Here is a 22,641-nt window from a genome sequence, read left to right as displayed (position 1 = left end):
GCGCTGAGAGGGTGGGCTTCCGGCTGTGGGGGAAACCTTTTCAAATGAAACGCAGTTTGAGTAGGTGGCTGGAATTGCAACCTGCGCTGCTTCCCCGCGCGCGCCACAGTCACGCGTGCACACTCTTACACACCAGAGGGCTAACAGGGACTTGGCGTTCCCGGACAGGGCTCCCAGAGATCCTGCGCAGGCGCCTCAGGAGCCTGCCTGCTCTGCCGCGAGCCCCTCCCCAGGCCTGCAGAGGGCGCTGAGTCTCGGAGAGCCGGGGCGTGACGCCGCTCTAGCTAGCGCTAGCGCTCGGGCTCGGTGGTGGGCGCCGTAGCTCCGCGTCCCGCACGCCTCCTCCCAGCACAGGTGGGTCCGCCGGCGGGGGCCAGCAGTGCTTGGGATCCGTGGGGCGGGCGGGTAGCGACAGCCTCTGAGCGCGGAGTAGTCCCCATCACCTAAGTGCTCCAGCTCGGCAGGCTCCGGCGAATCGGGCTGTGGACAGGGCTGCACGAGTGCAAGTCCCATTCCGGGTGGGTGCCTTCAGGACGTGCAGTGCCTGTCCCGAAACCCCTTAACACCCCAGGGGTCTCCGCCCCGGCTCGCCCGCGGCTTCCTGGGGACGTCTAGGGACTGGGCTACCAGGGGCGGGGCTCCCATGATTGACACGTCTCTCCCCAGGTTTCACGGGCACCACTTGACCCCTACCCTGCCCTGAATCTGAGCCAGCACCATGGTGAGAACCCTGAGCGCAGCCCCTCACCTCCGCATGCCCATGCCCTTGCCCTTGCCCCTGCCCCGCGTGGCCTTGCCTCCGTTGCCCGATATAACGGAGTGGGGGTTCCGGTGGGTATGCCCCTGCAAGGCAGCCTGCACTCTTGCAACCCGCCCATCCCTATAGCACGGGCGCCTGAAGGTGAAGACATCGGAAGAGCAAGCGGAAGCCAAAAGGCTAGAGCGGGAACAGAAGCTGAAGCTATACCAGTCAGCCACCCAGACTGTCTTCCAGAAGGTGGGGCCCTCAGAGGTCGTCCCCTCCCACAGTGGCTCCCTTAGAATAGCACTGAGGCCAAGAACTGCGCCTTAGAGTCAGGCTGCTTGGATCCATATCTGCGTTCTATCAGGTACTAGCTGTGTGTCCTTGGGCAAGTTACTGAATCTCTTTGGACCTCAGTTTGCCCATCTGTAAAATGGGCCTAACAATTGCACTTACTGCATAAGGCTGTTGTGCAAATTAAATGAGAGAATACATGTAAACCCATAAAGTGCTTTGTATAGTACCTACAGTATAGTATGGCATTCACAGAACAGTTGGTAGTTGTATTTATGTTATTAGCCCTGTAGCAGGAGAAAGATATGATCTCTCTGACCCTGCTATCTACCTTCTCAGCGCCAGGCTGGAGAGCTGGATGAATCAGTGCTGGAACTGACAAGCCAGATTCTGGGAGCCAACCCTGATTTTGCCACCCTCTGGAATTGTCGCCGAGAGGTGCTCCAGCGGCTGGAGGTCCAGAAGTGCGTTGGGGTTCAGAGCCCCGGGAAGATGGCCCTGGCTCTGCCCCTGCCCTGCCTGGGTCCAGGGCTGGAGGAAGAGTGGGGCAGCCAGGGGCATAGGCAGAGGGCAGTGGAGGGCTGGGTGCAGAAAGACAGGAGTGAGCTGAGATTGGGTGTTGGAGGGCCCTGACCCCCATTCCCCTCTGGGTGCAGGTCCCCCGAGGAGTTGGCCGCTCTGGTGAAGGCAGAACTGGGCTTCCTGGAGAGCTGTCTGAGGGTGAACCCCAAGTCTTACGGTACCTGGCACCACCGCTGCTGGCTGCTGGGCCGCCTGCCAGAGGCCAACTGGGCCCGGGAGCTGGAGTTGTGTGCCCGCTTCCTCGAGGTTGATGAGCGGAACTGTACGTGCCCGCAGATTCTGTCCCTACAGCCCTCACCTGCCCCACATTCCGGTACAAGGGCCTCAGTAAGGCCCCGAGTGGGGAGGGATGGCCAGGATGGGCCCACTGAGCTGATGGCAAAAGGGATGATGGAGCCAAATGTATCCTCCATGGAGTGCAGAGAGGTGTTTCTCAGGATCTCCGAGGGAACTCCAGGGGTACCAGCCGGGGAGATTCTCTTGCCCTGCGTCTGAGATGTGCTGTCTGCCCTTCCCCCCAGTTCACTGCTGGGACTACCGGCGGTTTGTGGCTGCGCAGGCAGCTGTGCCCCCTGCAGAGGAGCTAGCCTTCACTGACAGCCTCATCACCCGAAACTTCTCCAACTATTCCTCCTGGCATTACCGCTCCTGCCTCTTGCCCCAGCTGCATCCCCAGCCAGACTCTGGACCCCAGGGGCGCCTCCCTGAGGATGTGCTGCTCAAAGGTAAGCAGAGTCAGGGGGTGCTGGGGAGGACTCTGCAGTGCCACCCTTCCAACCCTGATGCCTAGGCCTGTTCCTGAACCTGCCACTCGGGAACTTGCCTGGCTCTGGGGGTGCATAAGATCCAGCCCCTGGCTGCAGGGAGCCCAAGTGTCCAATGGGGAAGATAAAACTGAAATGTGCAGCCCCTGGGCAAGGCCAGCCTATAGGTGAAACTGCAGGCTGGAGGAACTCCACGGTGAGGGTGGGATGTTGGGGTGGCCAGGAGCCAAGCAGGGTCCTAACCACAACCCCATGCCTCCGTGGCCCCCGCAGAGCTGGAGCTGGTGCAGAACGCCTTCTTCACTGACCCCAATGATCAGAGTGCCTGGTTCTACCATCGTTGGCTCCTGGGACGAGGTGAGCAGTGGGGGAGGAAGCTGGGTGATTAGGGCTTAGAAGGAATGGAAGAATATTTAAGGAGACCTGAGGCTGTGTCTTCCCCCAGCGGATCCCCAGGATGCCCTGCACTGCCTGCACGTGAGCCGGGATGAGGCCTGTCTGACTGTCTCCTTCTCTCGGCCCCTCCTAGTGAGTCCTGCAGCTTTTGCCGGAGAGCATCGTGGATCGTGGGCCTGGTGCTCTTGGAGTGACGGGTCTCTCTTTGTCCCCCGTGCCAGGTGGGCTCCAGGACGGAGACCTTGCTGCTCATGGTGGACGAGTCACCCCTGGCCGTGGCGTGGAGGACCCCAGATGGCAGGAACCGGCCTAGCCACGTCTGGGTATCCCAGGATTGGTGGGCAGACTGGAGGCTGGGGTAGGGCTGGGCTGGGACTGTCAGGAAGGTGGTGCCGCCGGGCTTTTTCTTAACCCCGTGCTCCCAGCTCTGTGACCTGCCCGCCACCTCTCTCAACGACCAGTTGCCCCAACATACATTTCGTGTCATTTGGACAGCAGGCGGTGCCCAGAAGGAGTGTGTGCTCTTAAAAGGTGACACAGCCCGCGCCTACCCCCTTGGCGGCAGCCCTCATCCCTCTCTTCCTGTCATGGGTGTCCCCTCCTACCACCTGCTCTTTCTTACAGGCCGCCAGGAGGGCTGGTGCCGGGACTCCGCCACGGACGAACAGCTCTTCAGGTGATGGCGACGGGGAAGCGCACAGACAGGGATGGGGGCTCTGGACTCTGGGCATCAGGCAGCTGGGCAGGAGGCCGGGGGCTTAAGCAGTTGATCTCAGACTGGACACTGGGGCTGACTAGTACCCCAGGGCTGGAGCATCATCCCCTCCCCCCCCTGCCCACCCTCAGGTGTGAGCTGTCGGTGGAGAAGTCCACGGTGCTACAGTCCGAGCTTGAATCCTGTAAGGAGCTGCAGGAGCTGGAGCCTGAGAATAAATGTGAGGCCCGCTCCCCTGAGGAGGCCCCTTTCTAGGGGGGCGCCCCTTGGGGAGAATGGGAAGGCTCTCCAGAGGATGGGAGCAGAGGAGGATCCAGGAGAGACCATCCTCTTCCCTGCCCTCTCCCCAGGGTGCCTGCTCACCATCATCTTGCTGATGCGGGCGCTGGACCCCCTGCAGTATGAGAAGGAGACGCTGCAGTACTTCCAGACCCTCAAGGCAAGTCGGGTCCATGGGAACCGGCGATGGGGAGGCCCAGCGGGCAGGAGGAGGGCAGCTGACGTGCATTCTCCGTCCCTTCTCCCTGCCAGGCCGTGGACCCTATGCGGGCAGCGTACCTGGACGACCTGCGAAGCAAGTTCCTGCTGGAGAACAGCGTGCTCAAGATGGAGTACGCGGAGGTGCGCGTGCTGCACCTTGGTCACAAGGTAGGGACTGCGCACGCACCTTCCCGGCCTTCGCCCTGCTAGCTGGCCTCCCTCTTCCTCAGGACCTGCCCGGCTTTTATGTCCGCTCCCTGGGCCTCAGCCGAGACGCTCGCCATGCCCCCGGCTTTCCTTCAGTCGCATGTGCCTTTCTGGACATTTCTTCCTCAACTCCTTCCCATGCTTCTCTCCCTGGAGCAGGCCCCAACACCTAAAACCTCAATAGTTTCCAGAACTTTCTGACAAACCCTCCAGACTCTCTTTTTCCTCTGTAGTCCTTCCCAATCAATCTCCCCAACACGTCACTGCTGCCCACCTTCGCCCCCACCAGCCAATCCCAGACTCACCAGGCCCACTCCCACCAGTGCCTGTGTTTATCCCAGCGCCCTCCTCCGTCCCCCTTACCTGCCCCACTCCCACCACTCCACTGGCCACCCAGCCCGAGGGCTCAGGCCTCTCCCATGTCCTTGACGTGGGGCATGTACTGCCAGGGGTGCTGAGGCAAGCGTCCCACCTACTCCCTCTTCTCCTCAGCTGGGGTCCCCAAGGGCCTGTGTGGGGCACACAGGGCAAGTGCCTGATAAACGATGGCTGAGGACTTTCCTCCAGGTCTCGCTGGGTATCTCATCCCCCCTCCTCAGGATCTGACGGTGCTCTGCCATCTGGAGCAGCTGCTCTTGATCACTCACCTTGACCTGTCGCACAATCGCCTCCGAGCCCTGCCCCCTGCCCTGGCTGCCCTGCGCTGCCTCGAGGTAAAGCACTCGCTCCTGTGTCGCTGTCCTGGGTGATCCTTTTCCCCTTCCTCCACCTCAGAAGTCTGCCCACCCTACAAAGAGATGCCCACAGATGACCCCTGCCTTCTCCTCTGTCACCCAGCCTGACCCCAGGAGCCCTTCCATGCACTGTAAGCTGATCACCCTGGGTTCCCCAGTTGCTTGTACCAATCCCAGGCTGACAGCTGCCTTCCCTGCCTTGTCTTCCCTGCCCTCCCTGCTCCCCAGGTGCTGCAGGCCAATGACAACACTATCGAGTCCCTGGATGGTGTCACTAACCTGCCCCGGCTGCAGGAGCTCTTTCTGTGCAACAACCGTATCCTTCCTTCTGGGTGCCTTTCGGACAACAGGTAGTGCGAGGTGCCACACCAGGAAGGGACAGACAGCAAGCAGGGTGGTGTTGCCCCTGGACATGCAGAGGGGGCTCCGGCTGTCTAAGCTGAGGAGAGAGGGTAGCCTGGCGCTGTATGAGGCTATCATTGACTTGTACTGGTAGAGTTTTGGAGGATGGAAGTAAGTGACTTCCTCAAGCCAGAGTTCACAAACCAGCAGCCTACAGATATTCTTGGGTAGCGCATCCTGTTTTTAAAATCAGGAAGTTTCATATTTTAAAAAATCTAGAATTTTGATTCTTCTTTAAAAAATGGCAATTAAAGCAACGTTTAGCCTGCATTTCCACTTGGCAACCCTTGGCCATTGGTGGATCATGGGTGCCTCTGCATCTGGGGCTAGCTTTCACCTTGGCCATAGTCTCCACCACTCCTTCTGGAACTGTATCCAGTCAGCCTCCTGTGCTTCCTGCCTGGCCCCCGGGGGCTGGTGTTTGCAGTCTACAGCCTTACGCCCTCCGGGGAAGCGGACAAGGTGCCCACCAAGCAGGCTGCTAGGCAGCAGTCCCTGTTCTTGAGGGAAAGCAGTGATGGGTGCACAGGAGCAGGTGGATCTGGAGGAACCTGCCGAGCTTTCCTTGACTCCTGCCCAAGGCCTCCAGCAGCCTGCAGTGCTCCAGCCTCTTGCCTCCTGCCCCAGGCTGGTCCTCCTCAACCTGCAGGGCAACCCCCTGTGCCAAGCAGTGGGCATCTCGGAGCATCTGGCCGAGCTGCTGCCTTCAGTTCGCAGCAGCCTCACCTAAGAGACTCTGCCCCCGCCCCCTGCCCTTTAACTTATTGGAACTGAATAAACAATGAAGAGGCCCCCAAAGGCTGCTAAGCCGCCGCCGCCACCATCATTACTACCGCTACCTATCCTGGAAAAGAAAGGGAGAGAGCGAGGGTATGTCAGTTCACCCCCTCTACTTTCATTTTATGCTCAGTCCTGCTGTTCCCTGTCATGGAGAACCAAAGCCTCAGTATCTGGGGCAGAATCAGGGCAATGGCTGGATTTGAAGCTACATTCCAGTTTGGGGCTGGGCTGGGTCTAAGTTCCAGGCTGGAATCAGACTTGAGTCCATGTTCTGGTTGGGGCTGGACCACAAAGCAGCTGGAAGTCTCTCTAACTGAAAGGGGCTCGTAGAAGTTTCTCCCGTGACCTGTGCCCCTTCTAGATGCCCTGTCTGCCCTGGCTCTCCTTTACCACAGCTGAGAAAGCTCTTCCCAGGAGGAGTGGGCCAGGGTGCCCTGGCTCCCCTGTCTTACAGCAACACTGTCAGTCCCCATGAGTAGCATGCTCTGGATAAAGAGCCCTTGGAGATCCTTGATCCCATATGATCCTCACAAGCTCTCAGGGCTGAGACGATTAGGCCCATAGTACTGATGAGGAAACTGCTGTTAAGATGCACCCAAGGTTGCCGACCTCAAGTGCTGGAGCCAGAGCTGTCTCTGCAACTTGGTCTGGGATTCCAGATTCATGTTCTTGCTTCTGGATTGGGCAGAGCCTGGCCCCAGCTCCCGAGGTACCGAGACGGTGTCTTTTCCCATGGTCCCCCTTCCAACACACATACACATACCTTGTCCTGACTTTGAAAGCCCTGAGGCACTTGAGCCTCCCCGGAGGGAGGAAAGGGGAGCGACTCAGGGGTGAGGGCACTGAGTCAAACCTGGCTGGGTGGGGAAAGAGAAAGATTGAAACAAGAGGGAGAGAATGTGACAAGGCATTTACCTGGTTCCCTGAGAATCTACCTGGACCCACATGTGCTCACACACAACCAGACTCTCGGGGCCCTGCCCCTCCCATATCCGTAGTGATACACAGACAGCCCCTCCATGAAGCCCTTTGGCTGACCTGCCTCACACCTGCCTGGAATTTTGATTTCCACTAGTGCATCCTCTGAGCGTGCTGGAGGATGTGGGGACTTAGACCTGGACAGGAAAATGTCACAGGGATGTGAAGGGCTCTGTGCCTGGTCCTGGGGCCTCTGTCCCTGCTCCCCAAGCCACCTCCCTGCCTGATGCATCACCAAACTCAGCCTCTCCTCCAGTCCGCTTCCTTGTGTCCCCTTGCCCACCCTGTTTTCACTGTCTTCTGTTCAGTGTCCCATGGACAGAGCTGGGACAACAGCGGGATGGAGGGAAGAGACCCCAGGAACAGGGTCCCAGCCTTCCGGAAGATGTCTGACCTCCTCTTTGCCTTGGGGCTCTCTTGGTGGCCTCCCTGGCGTTTCTCCCAGTGTCAGGGTGAAGTTGGGGCGGGTGCCTGGAGCCGGTTGGTCAGGATTCCCAGGAAGAATTCCAGGTTGGAGAGCCCTGGCCTCCAGCTCACCAGACATTCATCTCAGTGAGAGAAGGGGGTACTCTGCAGCCTGGGGAGCGGGGGCCTTCATTCCCACCTGAGCCTCATAGCAAAGACCTCAGCCTCCTCCAAACCCCTCGGTTTGGGGGGTGGAGGGTGGCAGAAAACAAGAGATTGCTTCTACTCTGACCCCCCCTAATCCCCAACCTGGAGGGACACAGGAAGCAGGGGGCAGCTCAGTCATGCTGGGGCCTGGGGCCTAGCTAGAGGAAGAAGGAGGGACAGACAGATGGATGGTGGGGGCTGGCTGGTGGAGCCAGTCAGAGGGCCTGGCTGCTGGTGTCACCAGTGTGTACCAGCCTGGGATGCTGGGGGCTCCCTGGGCAGGACGAGTCCCAGAGCCAGGCCGGTGGGCAGTTTCACAGGGACAGAGGTGGGCAGCCTGAGCTTGGGAAGAGCGAGTCTGCTGGATAGAGTGTGGGTGTACCCTCCCTGCCCCATCGCGCTAGAGAAACTTCCCACACTACAGGGACGATTCTTTCCCCCTCACCCGCACATGGACATCCACCAAGCCAGGTGCCCCATCCAGAAAGCTGCTCACGGACCCCTCCCAGGAGATGACACTTGTCGCAACCTCCTCCACCGAGGAGAAGGTGCTTCTGATGCACCCAGTTTCGCAGGAGTCAGCATCCCTCGGACGGTGTGATCTCATCAAAGCCTTCCGACTTCAGCCCTGACAGACCCCGCCCCCGCCCCCTCCCCAGCCCGGGCCCAACCCCGCCTCCAGTCGGTTCCTGGCTCCTTGAAAGGGGAAAGAGGGTGCGGCCTAGCCTCATTTCCCACCCCTACCTCGGAAACAGCCCCCAGAGGCTGGGCTTCCTCCCTCGAGGATGGAGCAACCTTCCTTCCCCTTCTTCCCAGAAGCCTGGCCCCGCCCTCCCCCCTCATAAACCATTTACCGGCCCGCCCCACGCTTTCCATTCGTGAGGCGGCCTCAGTCCCGTCCCATCAGTCCCGACCTGTTCCACCCAGAGATGCCAGCACCTTCGTCAGGTGAGTCCCCGGCCAGGTGGGGTGCGAGCCAGCCCGAGCCTGTCGGTCCCAGTGAGGCTGCTCCCCACACACCGAGACTCTACACCTGGGAAGCCCGGCTCGGGGCACCTCTGCCCCCGCCCAGCCCCTCCGGGCAGCTCCGCGTGGGTGTTTGACCAGCCGTGGGGAATATGTCAGGAGCCCAAGTCGTGAATGTCACTTGCCTGTGTAACGCAAGGAGCCTTGGGTGGGGGATTCCCCCCAAGAAATGGGTCCTTGAGGCAGGCAGCTCTGGAGCTCTAGACTAAGGAGCTGGCAGGTGGAGGGAGCAGGCCCGGGATGGTCTGAGCTGCTGCACCTCGAGGGTGTGACAAGCGTCATCTCCTGGGAGAGGTGCGTGAACAGCTTTCTGGATGGGGCATCTGGCTCGGTGGATGTCCATGTGCGGGTGAGAGGGGAGAGACTCGTCTCTGTAACGTGGGAAGTTTCTCTAAGTGAGTCTGAAAGGAGTCTTTGGGGAAGGTCTCTGGGTGGGTCTGAGGGAATCTCGGGGTCAGGATCAGATCATCTCAGTCATCTGGCTGGGACTGAGTCAGCTCTCTGGATGGAGGGTTTCTGGCTGAGCTGACTGGGGCATGCTGTAGGGGTAAAGGAGGTCTGTGTGAGCGATCAGAGCCTCCCTGCCTTGTCCACACAGGCACGACGACGGGCAGTCCTCGTTCAGATGTGGGCCGCTGGGGCGGGAACCCCTGGCAGCCCCTCGTGACACCTTCTCCAGAGCCGGAGCCGGAGCCAGACAGACATGCTCGCCACGGGGGCCGCCCCTTCTGGGCTCGCTGCTGTGGCTGCTGCTCGTGCCAGAATACAATAGATGAAGACTGGGGGCCTGAGCCCGGCGGAGACCACGGCTCTAACTCCAGGCCTCGAAGGCCCAGCCCCAGGGATCGAAGACCCGACACCTCGGGTGGAAGACCCAACACCCTGGGTCGAAGACCCGACTCCCGGGGCAGCACTGTGACCACAGCTAGAGACGACACCATCCAAGGTGAGGCCCACCTGTCCACGTTATCTGAGAGCCAAAATGCTTTAATGGGCCTGAGACTCATTCTGGCATCTCTGGGGGCCTGGGAGGCTAGTGATGCAGGGCCGGACTCCCCACGGGGCTTCACTGAACCTGAGCTCTGGCCTTGCAGAGGGAAAGCTGGTGGTGACTGGTGTGGATCTGCTGAGTTCACCCTCGGACCAGAATCGCCAAGAGCACCACACGGACGAGTTCGAGTACAATGAGCTGATTATCCGCCGTGGGCAGCCTTTCCACATGGTCCTCTTCCTGTCTCGTCCCTATGACTCATCCGATCGTATCACCCTGGAGCTGCTCATCGGTCGGTGGAGCCCGCAGTGGGAGGGGTGAAGGCCCTGGGCAGGGTGGAGCGGGGGTAGGGGGCTGCGTAGCAGGGCTCCCCGCCCTGGTATTGGGGTCAAAGGGGCAGCTTTGGGCTCCTCACTCACCCCACTCCTCGCCCCTGCCAGATAAGGCAGGCGCAAGCATGTAAGTATGTCCCCAGGGGTGCCTCAGGGAGGGTCTGTTTTCCTAGGCTCACCCTCTTCAAGCCTCCAGGAGCATCTGTCTCAAAATTCTTTTTCTTCAGGTGCTTGGCCCAGCATCCCCTTCAGTGTTTCTGCCTCTGTGTGTCTTTCTTTCTGGGTCTGCCCTCCTTCCTCAGGGTGTGGCTCCACGCTCTCTCCCACTGTATCTCTCGGTCTCTCTATCCCCATGGCCCAGGGCAGGTGCCTCCCTCATTGCATTGCTTGGTGGCTACTGACTGCCTAGGCCGGTGCTTATGCTGCCGCAGGGGGCCGGCGACCCCTCGTACCCTTTGATTAGGGCCTAGCCTTGCCCACCCCAGCCTGTAATTTCCCAGGTACCCCCACCACCTCCAGCAAGGATGCCCTGGGCTCTGGAAGCTGCAGCCCCAGGGAGCAGGCAGGGTTGAACTTCAGGATAGGAACTGCCCTTTCACACGCAGCAGGGGCAACTGGACCCAGACAGGGTGGCTCTGCTCCTCCAGCCCAGGTGCTGGAACAGTCAGGCAGGGAGAGCGTGACGGTGACCTGGTCTCTTCTAGTCGCCTCTGAGTTAAGTGTCGAGGGAACAGGTTTGGGATGTTGGACTGGATCTCTGCCCTGACATGTGGGCAAACACTGGGTGGGGACAGAGCTGCTCTCAGATTGACCCAGGCGATGGTCCAACTCAGGGACACACTCACTGGCTCATACACTTTCTGGGTGGGGCTGCGAGAAGTCCAAGGCACCATCCCCCACCCCCACCCCTGCCTTCACATAGGCTGCAGCAGCTAATCGATGCTTCCCCCACTGCAGGAAACAACCCTGAGGTGGGCAAGGGCACCCACGTGATCATCCCAGTGGGCCAGGGGGGCAGTGGAGGCTGGAACGCCCAGGTGACCAAGTCCAGCGGGAAGAATCTGAACCTACAGGTCCACACCTCCCCCAATGCCATCATCGGCAAGTTTCAGTTCACGGTCCGCACATGCTCAGAAGCTGGCGAGTTCCAGTTGCCCTTTGACCCCTGCAATGAGATCTACATCCTCTTCAATCCCTGGTGCCCAGGTGAGCCTGCTGGAGTCAGAAGCAAGGCATGGAGAGGAGGGGAGGGCAGGGCAGGGCTTCCTTTCCTGGGTCTGGCTACGTGCCTGGGTACCTAGCCCTAGGAGAAGCCAGCCTCCCATTGTCCAGGTGAGGGGACCTAGATCCAGGACCTAGAGAGGTGACCAGTCCAAGGTCACACAGTCTCACCTCTCCTGGGGAAGGGCCCTGGTTACAGCCACCCTCCTCTGATCATCTCTGTCATGCTCACTGCATCCTTCCTGGGAGGAGTGCTGTCAGGCTAGAGGCGTTCCTGCTCTTCCTCTGCGGTCATGAGTCCTGCAGAATCAGCCCAGGGGCAGGTGGGACCCAGGGAGAGGGCTGGAGGGGACCAGGCATATATGTTTTGGGAACACAGAGGACACCGTGTATGTGGACCGTGAGGACTGGCGGCAGGAGTACGTGCTTAATGAGTGTGGGAGAATTTACTATGGGACCGAAGCACAGATTGGCGAGCGGACCTGGAACTACGGCCAGGTACGGCTGGCTGGGGCCTCGTGCACTCAGGGGCACTAGAGGCAGGTGGGGCGGGGTAGGGGAGCAGGTGCTGGCCTAGGGGTCACCTGTGCCCTTCCTCCCTCCAGTTTGACCACGGGGTGCTGGATGCCTGCCTGTACATCCTGGACCGGCGGGGCATGCCATATGGAGGCCGCAGGGACCCCATCAGTGTCTGCCGGGTCGTCTCCGCCATGGTGAGCACCCTCGCGTCTCTGAGCCCTACCATGTGTCTGCCTGCTGCCTCCCCTGCTCCACCCCACACTCTTACCCTTCCTGATTCTGTCACTGCTCTTGCAAAGGGTACTGTGGGAAGTGGTCTCACCCCTCTTCCCTCCCTCGCCTGTCCCCCAGCGTTCCCCTTCCTGGCTCCGGTTCCAGCTCTTGCGTAATGTAGGGCCAAACCCCAAACTTGGCACACCCAGCATTCACATTCATGTGTCAGACCAGGACGGGTTGGGGGGGTGGGGGGGTGGAGTGGGCAGAGAGCTCTGGGAGTGGTGAGAGGGGCTCAGGCTGCTACTGGACCCTGAAGCCTTTAGGGGTGAGGGATGGTTGCAGGGTCAGAGGCTGGGCCGGGGGCCACACGGCAGGCCCTGAGCTTCTCCCCCAACTCTGCCCCACCCCGTCCTGTCCTGGGCAGGTAAACTCCTTGGATGACAATGGCATCCTGATTGGGAACTGGTCTGGAGAATATTCCCGCGGCACGAATCCCTCGGCGTGGGTGGGCAGCGTGGAGATTCTACTCAGCTACCTACGCACCGGCTTCCCTGTCCCGTACGGCCAGTGCTGGGTTTTCGCTGGCGTGACCACTACAGGTAGTGGAGGGACGGGACAGGAGCTGCCTGGGCCCTGCACGAAGGAGGGAGGGAAGCCAGGCTCCGCCTTCACGAGCCCAGCCCAGCTGTGGCTACAGTGTTGGAACAGGCAGGGTGGCTGGTAGGCTGGCCTTAATTATCATTAATTAGTGTTAACAACCGAGAGGGGCCTAGAGGAGAGGGGGGAGAAGGGACAGTTAGGGACAAGGCGAGGCCGGTGGCCTGGATTCCCCTAACCCCCAACACTCCCTGGCTCGGTGCCCTCCTGACCCTAGCGACCCCTGACCCAGTTGCCCCTGTCCCCTTGCTACTCCTGACCTCGTGCCTCACCTGCCCCCCACCCCTGCCCAGGCCCTGGGCCCTGAACCCCCAACCCTGGTTTCCCCACAGTGCTGCGCTGCCTGGGCCTGGCCACCCGTACCATCACCAACTTCAATTCTGCGCATGACACAGACACGTCCCTCACCATGGACATCTACTTTGACGAGAACATGAAGCCACTCGAGCACCTGAACCATGATTCCGTCTGGTGAGGCTGGGGCTGGCCTGCCCTTCCCTGCTGAGGACTGGTGACCCGAGGCCTGGGCACCAGGGGGATGCCGGGGAGGCCCTGGGGGGTGGGCAGCTCACGGAGCCCTCCGGCCATGTCCATCCAGGAACTTCCACGTGTGGAACGACTGTTGGATGAAGAGGCCGGATCTGCCCCCAGGCTTCGATGGATGGCAGGTTGTGGACGCCACACCCCAGGAGACCAGCAGCGGTGAGGCGGGGCCCTGCCTGGCTCCTGAACCCCACTTGGGGCCCCTCCCTGTCTCCCCAGCCAGGGTAACAAACTCCAGCGTCCCGGACGGGGCCTTAGAGCCGGGTCCTTTAAGCCCGCAGTTCTTCAAACAGACTCCTCAGGGCAAATCACCATGTGGCCCTTCATTTATTTTTACCTTTCTGCGTAACTATTTGCCTAAATTTTATTTATTTGTAATGATTATTACACTCAGATGGCTCAAAAGTCCAAGGATTTGAGAGAAGTCAGTGAGAGGTTTCCCTCCCCTGACAAATCCACTATTCCCACTTGCTTTTTTATTTACATATCCTGGAGGTAATTAATTGAAGGACGCTTTTATTTATATATATTCTTTTAAAGTTTAAAAAGTCATTATTTTAAGTAAAACATGCTTGGAAGGAAAAAAAAAGGATAGACTTGTATAGCATAAAGTATACAATTCCCTATCCTCTCTCAGGTGGTTTGTTTCGTTTTGTTTCAAGGAAATTTCTATATCCTACTCCAGACCTGATACGTTGGACCTTCAGGGAATAGACTCTAGGAATCTGTATTTTTGAAAGTTCTGGTGATGTTGCAGATCAGCTGGGTTTGGGAGTTCCTCTAGGGCACAGAGCATTAGGTCAGCAGCAGAGCAGACCCAGCCCCCGACTTTCTCTTTCAACACATATTCTCACTTTTACCAAGTTCCTCTCGTATCTGTTCCACTGCTCCACTGAGCAGTATGAAAAAATCAGGGTTCAGATAGGCTCAAAGGAGAAAAGAGCTTCTGTAACACAGTCCAGCCTAAGAAGTAATCACTGATGACATAACCTACTAGTCTCTTTTCCACAATGCACATTTCTGCAAAAATTAGACTTCCCGTGCTCTTCTCAGACAGGTCCCGCACACCCTTCCCACCTTAATACTCTGGCCCCAGGCAGCCCCACCTACCGGACCGGTTGCCTCTCCCCCCAACCCCTGCCACCTCTCCCTTCCTCACCCTGGGTCAGATAGCCTTCCCCTAGCCTACATTCCTCCTCTGGTCTCTGGCCAGACCCCTCCCCCCTCAGTCATCTCTGTGAACGGTGCCCCCTGAGTTGTGCAACCCCAGTGATGCCTGCGACGCTGGAACAGCCTGCAGGACACTGGGAGATCTGAGTTCTCGTCCCCACTCTGGGAAGTGGTGGGCTGGGCGGCAGCCAGGGCCTCTGAGGCCAGCCAGACCCGGGCTTGATTCTAGCTTGATCACTTCTTAGATATGTCATCTTGGGCAAGTTCCTTGCACCTTCAGGTTTTGGTGTTCTTGTTTGGAATATGTGGATGATATATACCATACAGGGCGGTTGGGAGGATCTAATGATAAGTCATAGTAGACTAGCAGCATGGCTGCAGCTTAGCAGCTACTCAGTTAAGTATTAGCTCCTTCCTTCTCTCTGTATCCAACTGTCTTGGGAGATCCTGGCATCTACTTTGCCTCACTGAGCCTGTCTCCCCATGTACAAAAGACCATCGTGCGAGATGTTTTCTAAGATTCTCTCCTGTTGGATGGCCCTCACTTCCTGTTCTGTGTCCTCTCCCGCCAAGCTTCCTCCCTATCAACCCATCTCTTCCAGAAAACCCTCCCGAGCACACTGAGGACAGACTCTGTTTCCCACCAGCTCCCCTCTCACCTCCCCACAGAGAGGACACAGTAGGCTGCAGAGCTGAAGGGTTGTTCTGGATCTTTCTGGAATGGTGACTGTGATGTCATTGCTCTCCCAGCCGGCAAGCAGAGCCACGGTGGGCTCTGGGTTTGTCTTGATGTAGGATGGCTGTTGACCTCAGGGGGTTACAGACAGCTGACATGCAGCTTCAGCCAGTAGAGGAAGTATGCCAGCAATTTGATTAGCAAGGCAGGCCTGTCCCCCCAGTTGTCCCTGTCCCCCTATCCCCCACCAAGGACTGAGGCCAAATAGAACGTGTGCACTCCTTTGTTTAACCTCCCTGAGTTGGACTGGTGGGAGCTGACCCAAGGCAGTGGGCGCTGGGCCTGGATGGGTGGGCCCAGGATCTGGGTGGGGGGTTCCCCCTCAGCCTCCTTGGATCTCTCACCCCCATGCTACCCTTACTCCCCTAGGCATCTTCTGCTGTGGCCCCTGCTCTGTGGAGTCCGTCAAGAACGGCCTGGTCTACATGAAGTATGACACACCCTTCATTTTTGCTGAGGTGAGGCCTGTGTGGCCGGTACCTTTGTGGGCAGCCTGGGGAGACCAGGGCACTGGTGTTAGCCCTGGGTTCTCTGGTCCTGACCTCACCACCGACCGACTAGCTGTGTGACCTTGAGCAAGTCACTCATTCTATGAGTCTTAGTTTCCCCAGCTGTTAAAAGGGGGATAATAATGGCTGCCATGCTTCCTGTGCTCAGGATCAAAAGAAATAATGGGTGTGAAGCTGCTCTGTAAGTCGTAGAGTCAGCGAGCGAGCGTAAGGGATTACTGTTATTAATGTTGAATGCATTGTAAGGGGCCTCCCAGACCAGTTTCTTCCCCACTCTCTGGCCTTGTCTGGCTCAGCTTGGAAAGTCTCCCGGTTTGGCTCTTCCAGGAAGCTCCCAACCTTTGGATCTAGCCTTCCATGCAGCTCCTAGCATGCAGGGAAGGCAGCTGGGGGTCAGGCCCACCCTCAGACCCTCTGGCTCACTCACTCCCGGCTCACACCCCACACACGCCCCAAACAGGTGAACAGTGACAAGATCTACTGGCAGCGGCAAGGTGACGGCAGCTTCAAGGTCGTGTACGTGGAGGAGAAAGCCATCGGCTCGCTCGTCGTCACGAAGGCCGTCGGCTCCAACATGCGGGAAGAGGTCTCCCACATCTATAAGCACCCGGAAGGTACCAGTCCCCCAACCTGGCCAGCTCCGACCACGCCAAGGGTTCCCACCAAGCACTCGCCAACGCCAGCAGCAGTGGTAGGCTCACCATTGACCCTCCACCCCCAGGCTCAGAAGCAGAGCGGAAGGCAGTGGAGACCGCAGTCGCCCACGGCAGCAAACCCAACGTGTACGCCATCAGGGACTCGGCTGAGGACGTGGCCCTGAAGGTGGAGGCGCAGGACGCAGTGATGGGGCAGGACCTGACCATCTGCGTGGTGCTGACCAACTGCTGCAGCAGCCCCCGGACTGTGAAGCTGCACCTCTACCTCTCCGTTACCTACTATACCGGCGTCTCTGGGTCTGTCTTCAAGGAAAGCAAGAAGGAAGTGGTGCTGGCGCCGGGGGCCTGTAAGTGCTTCTTCCCCAGCCCTGCCGCCTCCCCCGCCGCCCCACGGCTGGGCACCCCGGGGCTGGGGACATGGAGACCCCAGGATGCCGGGTCTGGGGAAGCTGGCCTCAGTGACACCATGCCTCTTCCCCCGCAGCGGAGCGCATGGCCATGCCCGTGGCCTATAAGGAGTACCGGGTCCACCTCGTGGACCAGGGGGCCATGCTGCTCAACATCTCGGGCCACGTCAAGGAGAACACGCAGGTGCTGGCCAAGCAGCACACCTTCCGTCTGCGCACCCCGGACCTCACCCTCACGGTAGAGCAGCTGGCTGGGGCAGGGGGAAATCGGAGGGCCAGGGGAGGGGGCACTGGGCCAGGAGCCGTGGCAGGAGGAGGTCAGGGACCGGCTCTGAGCTCCTGGGCTTCGGTTTCCTCCTCTGGAAAATCAGATCTCATTTCCCTGATTCTGTGGTGGCCGCAGCTGGAGAGTGGGTTGGAGTTTCCTGTCTGGCTTTGGGAGAGCTCTCTCTCGGGGGCAGAAACGTGGGGTGAGGGCGGTCTTGATTTGAAGGGGCTCTCCCTCTCTGGGGGAGCGTCTGGTCCCGTGAGTTCGGCCAGGGGCTCTGATGGGGGCCTCTTTTTCTCTCAGTTACTGCGAGCAGCCGTGGTTGGCCAGGTTTGCGAGGTCCAGATTGTCTTCCAGAACCCGCTGCCTATCACCCTCACCAACGTTGTCTTCCGGCTCGAGGGTTCCGGGTTGCAGAGACCCAAGACCCTCAACGCTGGGTGAGTCCGGCCCCTCCTCCTTCCCCTGCCGCTGCCCTTGCCTGCCTCCTGGCGGCCTGGATCCCAGCTTTGCTTCCTCTCTCGGTCAGGACGGTAAGGTCTGTCGCTTGGGGCCCGCCAGCAGCACCTCCTGACTCAGTTCAGCCCACCCAGCACTTAAAAGGCCTGCTGTGGGCAGTGCTCTGCGGTGTCCCCGCCCTGCCTCACTGGCTCGTTAGGGAGCTAAAACCTCACATAGGAATCCCTAGCAACTCTGTGACCCAGCACTCAGCAGTTGAGCAGGCACTTTCAGGAATATAAGTTCATTTGGAGACCACAAAAACCCCTTAAGGTACATTAGAGATCATCACCTGGGCCGTGTGCCCCAGGGCAAGTGACTGATCTCCTCTGTGCCTCAGTTTTCTCACCTGTAAAGTAGGCATAACGATAAGCCTGGCTCTGAGGATCAGAAGAGACGCTGCCCATAAAGCCCTCAGGATGGTGCTCGGCACAGCATTCGTGTTCTGTTGGTAGCTGTCCCCCCCCCCTTTACAGATGGGGCAGCTGGTGGCCGCATCTCACAGGGTCTCACAGCTCCTAAGGGGCCGGCTCTGCCCCTCCCGCTTTGCTGAGAGCACAGGCTCTCAAGCTTGCTGCTGGCGTGGTGGCACGAGGGCCGAGCAGCAGTTCCGAAGGCGAGAGCCCTGTGCCTCGGGCCCTCACCCAGCCTGCCGGGGCCTGATCCCGAGCCACGTGAGGCTCTGGGCCAGGCCAGTGCCCACAGTCGTGTTCCTGGGCCTGTGCTGCCATCTCTGACGCAGACCCACGCATGCAGGAACAGCACAGAGGGAAAGCAGAGCAGGCCAGAGGCTGACTTCTAAGATCAGCCTTCTGGGGACAGGGACAGGAATTTTCCTCATTCGACAAAGAGCTCCCGAGGGACAGTGACAGCATGCGCTCGGAGGGGCTGGGTGAGGAAGCAGAGGGTCCCTGCCCACCCTGCCCATCCCTCTCCCCACACACAGCAGGCGGCTCTGCCTGGTGGTGGCTGCCGCTTTCCCCAACAGGCCAAAGCTGAAAAGGTTGCTGTTCAGAACTTTGCCCCAGCCTGGCCCCCTGGATGATGGAACACATCACAAACGAGTGCTCTCCTCCCGTCGCCCTAAAAGGGTCTGTGGCAGCTTAGAGAGTGGAGCTTGGAACTCCCAGACAGCTCACCTGCTGGTGTCTCTCACCTGCAGCGGACAGAGGGAGGTTCACCTGTTCTGAGGGATTCCCCAGAGCGGGGCTCCCCTCAGCAGCCCCACCAGATCTTTGATTCTTGCCCCTGCCTGGGAATAAGGAAAGGACCGCTGCACTGAGTGATGGAGACCCAGCTCCTCTCTTCAGCTGTGGGGCTTGTGCAAGTCTCCCCCCACTTAAAGGTCTCAGTCTTCCCATTGGTAGGTGAGAGGGTTAGATGGTAGTTTCTCAAGGCAGGTCCTCCTTGGACATCCTGTGGCTCCTCAGCTGCTGTGAGCCCAGGCCAGGGCCACCAGGACAGCTGAGAGCCCTGAGCTCCTGGCTCGGATATATTAGATTCCAAAACGGGCATCACTTCCCTCTCATCTGCGCATCCAAGGCTGTGGCATGGAACCCCACTGTGCCACCCAGCCTGCTGAGCGGCCACTTAATAAACATTCCAGAACTTACTCCTTCAGACGGCTATCGTCACCACCGAAGCAGTCACCAGGGGAAGCTGGAAGTCTGCTCCAAATCCTTCTCGGGAATTTCCCCCAGAGCCTGAATCATATTCTCTAGAATGTCCTTAGGGTGGTCTTCTAAGGGGGTGGATTTGACTTTGGGGAAACAGCCTCAAGTCATTTAGCATTAAGACTTAATTAATAAGGTAAGTGAACAAGGTGGGTCATCATGCCCTCTTCGATCAGAACTGAAGCTTGGCTGTACAGGAGGGGCAGTGACTTGTCCGGGTGTGCGTGCGCACCCAAGTCGGGTGCGTGTGATGTGCGTGTGGTTTTAAATGGCTGTGAAGGAAAATCTGAGAGGAGCTTTTTCAAATGTTCAACAGAGTTGAACCAGTACATCATTGAAGGACAATGCTAATTTGGATGTCTAAGTTCTGATGTCCTGTCAGGGAGTTGGTTTTATTACCTGCACTCACTTACGGGCACATTCCAACATGAGCAGCTGACGTGCTCAGCTTAAAGTGGCAAACTGGGGTACAGCCAAGGTCTCGCCTGACTCTTGAGACCTACTCTTAAGGGTAGGAAGAGATCTTGACATCCCTAGCTGGAATCTGGAGAGCATTTTCTCTTGGAAATAATGTTATAAATAAAGGTTAGGCTCTGAAATAGTACAGTTCAATCATAGTATGGGTTAAATAGACTTTTGAAGGCTGATCTGAACCTAAACAACCTTTATCCTGCATCGATGGAAAAGTGAGCACAAATTAAAAGTGCAGATTCGTAACCAGGAAGAGTATAGCCTACCTGCTAAGTTATAGACTTAATTTCTTTCTTTCTTTTTTTAAAATAAATTTACTTATTTATGTATTTATTTTTGGCTGCGTTGGGCCTTCGCTGCTGTGCGCGGGCTTTCTTTATTTGCGGCGAGCGGGGACCACTCTTCGTTGCGGTGCGCAGGCTTCTCGTTGCAGTGGCTTCTCTTGTTGCAGAGCACAGGCTCTAGGCACACGGGCTCAGTAGTTGTGGCGCACAGGCTCTAGAGCGCAGGCTCAGTAGTTGTGGCGCATGGGCTTAGTCGCTCCGCGGCATGTGGGATCTTCCCGGACCAGGGCTCGAACCTGTGTCCCCTGCATTGGCAGGCAGATTCTTAACCACTGCGCCACCAGGGAAGTCCCTAGACTTAATTTCAAGTTGTATATTATGATAGGAAGTCTAGAAATTAAGTCTATAACCTAACAGGTAGGCTATAGATATCTATCTCCCTGTCTCCCCTGCTTCCCACCTTCATAGAGCTTGGAGGCACCTTCAAGACCATCTGATCCCACCCCCTCATTTTACATTCGCTTCCATTTTACACCAGAAAGCGAGGACGACTGGTACCTTGTTCTAAACCACACAGTTAACAACGGTAGAAGAAGGAGTACAGAGTGGTCCGGGGACGCCCCTTGGAAGCAGGCTGTTTTGCCCCAAGGAGAGCTCATCCTCAATGTTGGGGTGTTGACTCATTCTCTTAGAGGACTGTGGTGTTTGCACAGAGTCTGGCTCCAGAGGCAGTCCCCAAGGCAGGCTCAGGTTGAGCAGGGGACAGAGGTAAAGGTTTAAGGCAGAGGCAGGAAAGGACAGATGCTAACAGGCGTGAGAAGGTGCGATATAAATGCAGTCACAGTCAGTGTGTAAGCACACGTGCAGATTGCTGGAGGAGCTCAGAGAAGGGTGAGATTCATTTTCCTGAGGGCAGGAGGTGCTCCGGGGAGCCCTCACTGAGGAGGAGTTGTGAGCTGGGTCTGGAGGCAGCCTGGGGGCAAAGCTTGAAGACAGAGGTGAGTTCAGGGAAGGGGAGGAGCTCAGTGGGACTGGCGGGCAGGAGGAATGGGGGGATGATGAGGTGGTGCAGGCAGGCAGGGTGACTCAGAGTGAGCCTGTGTGTCAGGTTAGAGAGCTACAGTTTCGTCTATCTCATAAACACTGAGGAAGCCAAGCCGGTGAAAGGCTCAGTTCATCTCTGAGTGCTTGGAGAATAGAATGGAAAATGAGATGGGAGGCAAAGAGGCCAGTTAGAAGACTGGTGAAATTGTGATTCCCAGACGGGTGGTCTGGGACTAGAGGTCCATGGGAAGGAAGAAAATAAAGACACTGTAGTGTGTGTGTGCACACCAGCATGTGTGTTTCTTTCTCTCTCACTCACACACACGAATGTGTGTCAATTTAATTTAAAGATGCCAATTGTCTGTTCTTTTTTTTTTTTTAATAACAAGCTGAAATATGATCGTAGCAGAGGATGATTAATTTTCTTCCACCTTCTTCCTCGGCAAACCTGAAAGTATGTGGCAATACTGTGTTGAGCCCCAAAGTCTCCCTTTGAAGTTTCCTTGTTCTTGGAAACCCTACAGGGATTGGGGCTGACCTGGTTGGGGCAGGAGCATTGGCCATGGAGGGGAGGGGAGGCAGTGCCTCTGTCTCTGTCCGGATGTTTGTGAGAGCAGGGAGGGAGGAGTCCTGGATGCTGAGATTTCCAGCTCCAGCAGCTGGGTGGGTGGCCACTGATCTAGCCTTGCAGAGGTGGCCTTGGGGTTCAGGCTTTGTTCCAGGTGTGGAGATTCCAGCTGAGCCCTGAAATGCCTGAAGGGCTCCACCTGCCGCTCCTTCCTTCCTGCCTGCCCCATCAGCCCTTACTCCCCACGCCACCCTCGGTCACCCCAGGCCCATGATCCTATCTCTGCCCACAGGGACATTGAGGGCAACAAGAGAGTGACACTGCGCCAGACGTTCGTGCCTGTGAGACCAGGCTGCCGCCAGCTCATCGCCAGCTTGGACAGCCCACAACTCTCCCAGGTTCATGGGGTCATCCAGGTGGATGTGGCCCTGGCCGCTGGTGGTGGGGGCTCCTCAGATACTAGAGGCAACGGTAGCTCAGAGGAGACCATCCCTATTGCATCTTGAGGTGGGGCTTAGCCCTGGGCCAGGAGCAATGCGAGTGGAGTCAGATGAGCAAGGGCATTGCCTCAAGACAGGGGCCCGCTGCAGAGCGGTTCCCCAGGGCCTCAGGTGCGGAGACCGGGACATCTGGGGAGGAACCGATCTCATTTGCACAGATGCTAATAAACTGTTTTACAATGAAGCTGCCGTTCTGTCCATCTGTCAGTCTATGCCGAGCCAAGGAGCCCCACGGCCTATCCTGGGGATGCCCTTGGCATTTCTGACGCCCCTAGTTCTGAGAAGCATGGCTGGCACGTCAGCAGTGGTACCACTCAGCAGCTCTTGAGATGGGGCCGCTTGGCGTCAGGACAGCCTCCAGCGCTTACCTGCCCAGTCTTCACCCGCTGACCAAAGCCCTCGGAAGCTCCCTGGGCTCAGTGGCCTGCCGCCTCCACAGCACCCCCTGTGGGAAAGAAGAACCTAAAGTCCCTTCTGTAGGCACATGTTTGAGGTAGAAATAGGCTGGAGTTCTCTCTGAGCAGCAGAAGCCACTTTCTAATATTGATCTTCAAATATCCTCGTCTAAGAATTTTTACAGAAGTAATACGTGTTCAGGGTTGAGCATTAAGAAGATACAGAAAATTATAAAGCAGAAAATAACAATAATCCTCAAGCCCCACCACG

General features: G+C 58.0%; 2 protein-coding genes across 3 annotated transcripts; both read left to right on the top strand.

Moving 5' to 3' along the window:
- Nucleotides 1-283: 283 nt before the first annotated feature.
- Nucleotides 284-9,429, top strand: RABGGTA (Rab geranylgeranyltransferase subunit alpha). 2 transcript variants are annotated; one of them, XM_030854667.3, is made up of 18 exons: nt 284-354; nt 667-721; nt 887-997; nt 1,376-1,500; nt 1,693-1,880; nt 2,140-2,343; nt 2,656-2,739; nt 2,828-2,910; nt 3,000-3,101; nt 3,204-3,309; nt 3,403-3,454; nt 3,625-3,713; nt 3,844-3,932; nt 4,025-4,141; nt 4,780-4,893; nt 5,143-5,230; nt 5,898-6,186; nt 9,311-9,428. In XM_030854667.3, exons 2-17 carry the CDS (start codon nt 719-721, stop codon nt 6,044-6,046), a joined length of 1,704 nt encoding a protein of 567 aa, XP_030710527.1. In that variant the 5' UTR covers nt 284-354; nt 667-718; the 3' UTR covers nt 6,047-6,186; nt 9,311-9,428. The 2 variants fall into 2 exon arrangements, with proteins under 2 accessions (XP_030710527.1, XP_030710526.1); XM_030854666.2 differs by lacking the exon at nt 284-354 and adding an exon at nt 365-518 and having other exon boundaries at nt 9,311-9,429.
- On the top strand, nt 8,569-22,141 carry TGM1 (transglutaminase 1). The gene is made up of 15 exons (XM_030854665.3): nt 8,569-8,634; nt 9,311-9,658; nt 9,807-9,995; nt 10,993-11,241; nt 11,636-11,754; nt 11,862-11,969; nt 12,416-12,590; nt 12,981-13,119; nt 13,247-13,350; nt 15,467-15,555; nt 16,067-16,220; nt 16,328-16,609; nt 16,747-16,907; nt 17,241-17,377; nt 21,768-22,141. The coding sequence occupies exons 1-15, from the start codon at nt 8,616-8,618 to the stop codon at nt 21,979-21,981; spliced, it is 2,487 nt and encodes an 828-aa protein (XP_030710525.1). The 5' UTR covers nt 8,569-8,615; the 3' UTR covers nt 21,982-22,141.
- Nucleotides 22,142-22,641: the final 500 nt, after the last annotated feature.

The sequence above is a fragment of the Globicephala melas genome, chromosome 2, assembly GCF_963455315.2.
Source record: "Globicephala melas chromosome 2, mGloMel1.2, whole genome shotgun sequence".
NCBI classification, from domain to species: Eukaryota; Metazoa; Chordata; class Mammalia; order Artiodactyla; family Delphinidae; genus Globicephala; species Globicephala melas.
The sequence above is the reverse complement of the archived record's forward strand: the minus strand, read 5'-3'. Positions and strand labels throughout refer to the sequence as shown.